The following is an 8,550-nucleotide window of genomic DNA, read 5'->3' as shown; positions in this document are numbered from 1 at the left end:
TTCACACATAAGATAGTGTTGGCACCATTTTCTGCATAAGTTCCATTGCTATAAATAACAACAGTGAAGCATATACATTCTATCAGAGAGTCACTCTACTGCTGAGTTCTTCAACTTACATCTAAAGGTAATTAGAGTGATATGCTAATATTTAAGTATCAATAATAATATGAAAATCAATCACAGTGGAAGGGCACTATTATAAAATGTGATTACTAAAATGTTTAAGAGAAGCATGCATTTTGTGTGTGTGATGTTACTTAAATGGAGTGTTTAATGTAAGTGTCTTATGTCATGCATTAAAATGATACTCAACTTTGTTCAAAACATGAGATATTACAATCATTTGTTGGGTCAAATCTTATATTGTTAAAATGTTTTTTCTTGTTCAGGTTATATAAAAAGAATCAACATGGCTGCACCCATTGTGAAGAAGAAGGTTGTGTTCATAATGGGATCAACTGGCACTGGAAAAACCAAACTTTCAATCAACCTAGGTTCCCAATTCCCATCTGAGATCATAAATTCTGACAAAATTCAAGTATACAAGGGCCTAGATATATTGGTGAATAAGATACCTGAGTCTGAACGTTGTGGCATTCCCCATCACTTGCTAGATATCATTGATAATCATTACTACACCTTCACTTCTGATGACTTTTGCAAACATGCACTTGCTGCTATAGATCTCATTCATCAAAATGGACACTTACCCATTATTGTGGGAGGATCCAATAATTACCTAGAAGCCTTAGTGGAGGACCCTAACAATGCATTTCTTTCCAAATATGATTCTTGTTTTATTTGGCTTCATGTGTCTTTGCCTGTTTTATTTCAATATTTAGACAAAAGGGTTGATGAAATGGTGGATGCAGGGATTTTGGATGAGATCCGACAAGTTTATGTTCCTGGAGCAAGTTACTCTCATGGTTTGAGAAGAGCCATTGGGGTTGAAGAGTTTGATCATTATATTCTTATAGAGGAAGAATCATATGATGAGGCTTATAAGGAAAAGGTGCTACAAGATGCAATTAGGAGAACAAAAGAAAATACTTTTAAGTTGGCTGAAGATCAACTTCAGAAGATTCATAGGCTTAACTATGAGCTTGGATGGGGAATGCACATGATTGATTCTACACTAGTGTTTGAAACTGTTTTAAGAGGAGAAAAGTATATGGATTTGTACCAAGAGATTATATTGAAACCGAGCATGAATATAGTGCAAAAGTTTCTAGAGGAGGCAACCCAAGAAACACCATAATAAGTGTCCCAACACCATGCAGCTTGCACTACTTGTGCTTAAATTGGTCTAATGAGGGTGATAAAGTTAATAATAAATGGTTTTTATGTATTAATAATAAACAATTATGTTTTTCAACCTATTTCATACACCGGTTGTCTATATCATGAGAATATACATTTAGCTATGCTACTTCTAACAGAAACAAGGACCCTAAGATCACCTTAATAAGTTCCAAAATATGAATCGATTATATAAAAAAAGAATTCCATTGAAACCTGTTCTAACTTCTTTCCTTTCACCTGTCCTCTATGCTGCATAATATGTCAATGCGTTGATTCAATTTTTTTTAAAGCAAAAGTGCAACTACACCCCCGAAATATATATTAGAGATACAAACCAAGAAGAACAAATTACATATTGTTAAACCTATAGCTAGGGAGGCCTAGTCTATTTCTATTATACTCATCCTTTATAAAAGTAGGAGAATTGTTCCAAGAAGAATTCTACCTAGAATCTATTGCATAGTTTGCTAACTTATCGACACAAGAATTGCCCTCCCTAAAGATGTGCGAGATATGAAAATTCATTGATAACAACTTGGATTTGCATTGTTCCCAAGCATTGCTAATCTTCCAAGGGTTTTTGTTTTGTGAGTGAAAATGTCCACCACTGTGGTTGAATCACATTCAAGCCACAGATTGTTCCAACCGTTGTTAAAATCCCAATTCACAGCTTGAATGGCAACAAAGACTTCAGCATAAAGAGCAAATTGAGAATCAATGAACTCTGCAAAACATGTTATGCACTCCCCAAGATTATTTCTGAAAATTCCTCATGCACCAGCTAACCCAGGGGAACCTTTAGCAACACCATCTGTGGTAGCTGTTATCCACCCCTCCATAGGCAATTCCTAGACTACTTCTACAATTCTCGGAGCCTTGCTTTTCCTTAAAGGAGTTTGAAAATTTCTTAGCAGCATTAGCTCAACAACATTACAAGAGGTAGATGGAGACTTAGAACAAATGTCAGAGAAAGAAGTTTCTCTCTTTATTTTAGAGATAGCCTGAGTAATAGAGTAGGTAGTATCATGAAATCTCTTTTGGTTTCTGCAAAACCATATTGTGGCAATAGTATGCACCACACAAGCAGTAAAGATTTCCTTGTTTTGGTTGGAGAACTGCTTACTGCAATTCATAATCATGTAGCCTAGGGACTGGTTTGCTATGTTTATAGAAAATGTGAATTGTAACCAATCCCAAATAGCCATGGCAAACTTACATTGGAAGAAGATGTGAATAGAATCCTCTTGGAAATTATTGCATAAACTGCATTTCGAAGCCATAACCAAACCTCTCATTTTAAGGCTCTCATCTGTTAGCAACTTCCCAAACATTAACCTCCATGTGATGAAAGATTTTGAAGGAGGAATATTCAAAGACCAGATTTGGCTGCACCAAGTAATATGAGGGTTCTTGATTTTAACATGATCATAAGCTATCTTGGAAGTGAGGTCACCCTCATAGGCATTCTTCCAGACAATTCTATCCAATCCATTTTGCCTTGAGATTTGAGTGATGTTGGATACTACATTAGGAAATCCTCTTATCAAAGGTCCTGGAATCAACCACTTTGAGTCAAGGACAAAATCAACCACCCTAGTCTGCAGAATTGCAGACCTCATTACAAATTATGTCCCAAAAAGCTTGGTAAAAACATCCTCCAAAGCCATCTGGACCAGGGACACCCTCTCCATTTAAAGCAAAGACAACATTTTTTATTTCCTCATTGGTAGGAATTCGAGTAAGGGTATTATTTTCCTCCTCATTAACCAAAGAGGGGATCACAGATTGGATTAGATTATTAGGATTTGTGTCATTCGAGGAGGCAAACAGATCAGTATAGAACCGTATCACATGGTTGTCAATATCATACTGATTAGTTATGAAGACATCATTATTTTGCAACTTAGAGATAGACTTTGTGGCATGCCTGATCTTTGTAACTTTGTGAAAGAAACTAGTGTTTCTATCACCTTGAGAGAACCAATTGATTCTAGCCTTCTCCTTCCATAAAACTTCTTCTAACATAAGAGCTTCTAAGATATTAGATTGAGCTTTATCTTCTAACATTGGATGCTTCAATGACCGTCTTTGCAGCCAAGTGCTCACCCTGCATTTGAGTGTTGGGCATCTCAGAAATGGCTTCCCCTACTTCCCCCACATTTTTCTTGATGTTTGTTTTTGGAATAGCCATCTCTACTAGATGTTTGATTGCTCTACGACAGTTAGAGATGTTGTGCCCAATGACTAGACAACCATTGCAAAAATCCGGAATATTCTCATAGTCAATGTGAACAAAAAAAGCAAATCCTTCCCGTTCTACCAGGATTTGATCCGAAAGCTGTGCTTTAAGGCCGACTTAAACTGACACCTTTTCATAATGCCCAAAGGATTTATTGCTCGTTGCCATATCCAGGGAGACTGGAGTTCCAATGCCACCTGCGATAGAATATATTATCCTTGGACTCTAGTATTCTTGGGGGAGGTTATTAATACGGATCCAGCATTGTGTATGAGATAGTTTTTGCAAGTTTGGGTTGAAATCATGTGTCCATAAGAACAGCTTTAAGAAACCCAGTTTCAAGCTCCATGACCCGACAGAGCATATTTTTCTCATGTCCTCCATTGAAGAGAATGAAAAATCATAAAACCCTTTACCCAGAGAGATAATGGACCATTCTCCCACCATATTCCACATAGTGGTAAGTTTACTTTTCAGATCTGTAAACTTCAATGGTGTGTCCCCTTTAGAGAAGATGATTCTACCGTGAAGATGAGTCTTGCACCAGATTAATCCTTCTTGATAGTCTGATTTAGGAATTTTGATGGCTATTGCATCTCCTTTGAGGCAAGGCTCAGGTAGCTGAGGTGGAACGATATCTGGAGTATTATTTAGAGCCTGAATGAAGGATTTTTTCCCTCCCCGTGGTTGCTCCACTTGGGTGGCCTTTATTGGTTCCTTGTGTTGTATTATTGGAACGTTATTCTCCCCAATCAAGCATTTCCAGGGAATAATAGAATTTGTGCAAGTCATGATGGAGAAATGATAGCAAGACAGGTGAAAGAGAGGACAAAGATTTAGAAGATCCAAGAAGTTTGGATTTTCCTTGCCAAGGATTTAGGATAGATTCCCAGGAAAAAGGAATTGATTATGCCCTAGCAGAGCCATTCAGAGTCCAAATATTTCTTTAATAAGAAATTTAGTTCAATTCAAGTGTTTATTAGATTTTTTTAAAACTAAAATATGATTTAGATTAAATATATTAATTAAACAAAAACATGCCTTAATTAAACATGCTATTAACTATTGATTTTCCTTTTTCTAATTACATCACATGTACCTTAGATTCAAATATGATGGGTTAAAGATCTTAGATTTTCTACTTCTGAAATCTAGCCTAAGATTGTTAAAATAGTTGAGCTTTTGTTAGTCGGTTAGTTAATTTGGTTATGGTAGTTAGTGTTTTCTTCCCTTTATATAAATGATTCAATGTAACTTTGGAATTCAATTCAATAACATTTTCTCATTCTTTCTTGTTCATCAAGAATCTCTCTTATCCATACCTACTACCATTTTAACAAAGATAGCACTTCTTAATCTTAAAGCCTATCTAAGAAAACTATCATGTTGAGACTATGCACCATGTACTTAATTTTATTTAATATTTTCTTAACATTGGTCCTAATGTCAGGATAATGAACTCAATAAAGAAATATAATTTTGAACATGTAAATGTATCACTTCTCTATGTATTAAATTCTTAACCCTTTAATAAAAGTATAATATTTTATTTCCCGTTAAAAAAATGATTTATCTGAACTAAATTTTTAACCAATTAAACGAGTACAATGTAATATTTTTATTGGACTGTTTGTAATTAAAAATATAGTTCGGTCGCACTTAAATAAGGATTTTCTAAGTAAAATACAGATAATTTAAATGTTGCAAAATGAAAAACAAAATCAGTACACTGTCTATTGTTGTTTAAAATAGAGTAAAAGCCTAAAAGGTAGTTAATGGTTTTTTCTCAAAAAGACCTAGAAAATAATTCTCCTAGTATTGGAGAGAGAGAGAAAGAGGGTGAAACATCATGGGAAAGGGAGAGCAACTGTGAAATTGAGAGAAAGGTTGGAAATGAGTAGAATTTGACTTATCTCGACATCATAATAATTGATTTGTGTCGAGTTCAACTTTTCAATATTTCGAGTGGATTAATCATCTCAAATTATGCAGCTCAAATGATTATCTTATATTATAATAATAATGATCATACATCGGTATAAAAACTGGTATATATACATATATATTATTTGGGTTAAAAATACTTTTATCTCTATAAATTGGCCAGTTTGATATTCGTCCTACCTTTTTATCTTTTTGGTCTTTACTCTCTAATTTACTTTTTTTCTTTTGTTTTTAGTTCCTCCCGTAAAGTTTGAGTTGTTAAACGTTGAAGTGACTAACAAAACTCTATTCCACAATGTCATATTATCAATATTTGGCTGCAAGAACTAAAAATAAAAAACCATATATTACATGGAATCTAGGTTATATTTGTTGTATATGTCTCTTTAACCAGTGAATCAGTTTTCATACCAATATGGTATAAAATGATATTGATCATTCAATTAAATTGGTCAAAACTGGAAAATATGAGTTAAAATTGGTTTATAACTAAATAAACATCATAATTTTCAAAATGACATATTAAGTGTCATTAAGTATTCCAACCTCGAACTTGATAATTGTTTGTAACATATTATTCATTGAATCATTTCAATAATATGTTATAAATAATAATATTTATATTCATAAATTTATTATATTTAATATAATATAAATTAATATTTAACTAATATATAATTTAATGAATGAATCTATGTTTGGATCATTATACCACTATGCTAGTATTGTGATTGTATGATAATTCATACGGTATTATGTAGTATAAACACAAATCTCCTTATTATTAAATACCTTTTATCCATCTGCATAATACCATGGTCACAATATATATCAAACCTCCAATAATTTCAATATCCCAAAAATCACTGAAGCCATCACCAAATAACACAACGAATCATACAAGTAGGCCAAAGAAGAGATGAAATAAAAAGACTCAACCCTCCAATAGTTCATCACCCTCCACTATGGCTACCAAAAGCACAAGCATACTACTTCCCTTTCACTAATAGGTTCCTACTACATAGACGTCGTCTCAGATTTAATACATCGTCCAAGCAATGAAATATTCCTTATCATGAATTGACCTAGCAAATTTAGTCGTTAAGGGGACAAACACCCTAAATTGGTTTTGGAATGAAATAATGAGAAGACTTGGCGATGCGATAAATACTAGATTTTGATAAGATAAATGGCTTTGGAATTATGAACACCTAATTTTGTCCAATTAATGTTGTAGTAAAAAATGACAAAAATATAAAAATAAAAATTATATTAAAATCGCTTTGATTTAAAAAATTAATTTTTTAAAGATTTGATTTCATCAAAATTTAATCAAAAAATATATTAAGGATTACAATTTGAAAATAAGGAAACAAAATCACAAGATAAATTTGATATCAATTTCATTGAGTTGCATGATTAAAATATAATCATAATTGCTATCAAAATAAGTTAAGGATAATAAATCATATTTTTTTCCTTTTTCTCTCCCATTTTCCTTTCCTTTTTATAAAATAATAATACTACAAAGGGGTTTTAAGTAAGTGTTTTTTTTAATAGGCAAAATGTCAGAAGTGGGATTTGAACCCACGCTCTCTCACGAGAACCAGAACTTGAGTCTGGCGCCTTAGACCACTCGGCCATCCTGACACTTGTTGAGATTATAGTAAATTATAAAGTATTTATCGGTTAAATAATGATAAGACACAGTTTCATTTTTCAATAAAAGTAAAAGGTTGTTCAATCAATTTAATAAGCCATTAGTAGAATCATTAATAGGAAATATAAATTTGAAAAAGTGTCAAATATTTAAATTCAATCAATCAAGTTAATGAGTCTAGTGAAGGAATTAATGGAGAGATACCTATTTGGAGAAAAAAACATGTGTCAAATATTCGAATTCAATCAAGTTATTATAGACTTATTAATAGATAAATTCTCTCTCAAGAAAAAAGTATTCAAGGTTCACCTACAAATAGAAGGGAGGCACACACAAAAATAACACAAATACATAAAAACATATGGGAGTTCCAAAAATCAAGAAAAGGGCAACATAAAAGGAGGAGCAGTAACAAAAGTCTTTGGTAAATAAAATTGCCAGGTTTGTAATTATTTCTGCTCTATAACTATTTTCCTTTATTCTATTAACTTTTTCAAAAGGAACTCACACCCTCTAATCTTTGAAATATTTAATTTCTTATAATCGAACGTACAATTTTTTCTTAAACTCAAAAACTAATATGTTTTGTGGATAAAAGATTTAATTCAAATTCTCTTTTGATAATAATAATTAATTTTTTAAAAGGTATTTGGATAAAATTTTATGGTTCCCTTTCAAAAAAATTAATGGAACTAAGGAAAATAATTGTAGTAAAGAATTGCTAATTTTTTTAATTTTACTTTCTAAAGACTTTTTGCAGTGCTTTCCTTTCGTGTTGTCCTTTTCTTGTTTTTTAAATTTCTGTGTCTTTAGTATTTCTATATTTTTGTTTGTGTTCTACTAATGTAACCCAAGCCTCTAATTATAGAAGGATTTTGCCACTTATTGGAAATAAAAGAAAATACCCTCAATATACTTTAATCTATTCTAACGTTTCAAATATTATTTTTAAAAGCAAGATCAAATCTAAAATTAATTTGGATATTGGAGGTAACATTATTTTTGGAATCTAAAAAATGTTTTCAATTATGGAAAAGCTCTTCATAATGATATAAAAAAAATTATAATGATACCTACAACCACAAGTAAAAAAATTTGATTTGACCTTAAAAATAAAAGAATCAGGAATACTTCGTTTAGGTGGAAATTGTATATCGACTTTATAAAATCTTAAAAATTATTGCATTATCACACGAGATTAAAAAACATATTTGATTTTTATAAAGTCATGAAAATGACCAGACTCCCTCTTTAATTTTTATTAAAAGAACGAAAGTAAAGGGGAAATTATGCATGTTTTTTAATTGGAATATCTCTCTTATCAAGCTAATAAAGGCTCATTAAGCCACTTAAAACATTTTTTATTTAAAAGCATGACCAAGACCTAATGGCTTGAGTCTAA

The 8,550-nt window shown here is 32.0% G+C and overlaps 1 protein-coding gene and 1 non-coding gene across 2 annotated transcripts; one reads left to right on the top strand and one right to left on the bottom strand.

The window, feature by feature from the left end:
- Window positions 1-1,356, top strand: LOC109347136 (adenylate isopentenyltransferase 5, chloroplastic-like). The gene is made up of 2 exons (XM_019586859.1): window positions 1-127; window positions 393-1,356. Exon 2 carries the CDS (start codon window positions 413-415, stop codon window positions 1,259-1,261), a length of 849 nt encoding a protein of 282 aa, XP_019442404.1. The 5' UTR covers window positions 1-127; window positions 393-412; the 3' UTR covers window positions 1,262-1,356.
- TRNAL-CAA lies at window positions 7,055-7,138 on the bottom strand. The gene has a single exon. It is a non-coding gene; the product is annotated as a tRNA-Leu (tRNA).

Source organism: Lupinus angustifolius, chromosome LG05 (assembly GCF_001865875.1).
Source record: "Lupinus angustifolius cultivar Tanjil chromosome LG05, LupAngTanjil_v1.0, whole genome shotgun sequence".
NCBI lineage: Eukaryota > Viridiplantae > Streptophyta > Magnoliopsida > Fabales > Fabaceae > Lupinus > Lupinus angustifolius.
Note: the sequence above shows the minus strand (reverse complement) of the source record. Positions and strands in the feature narration are given on the sequence as shown.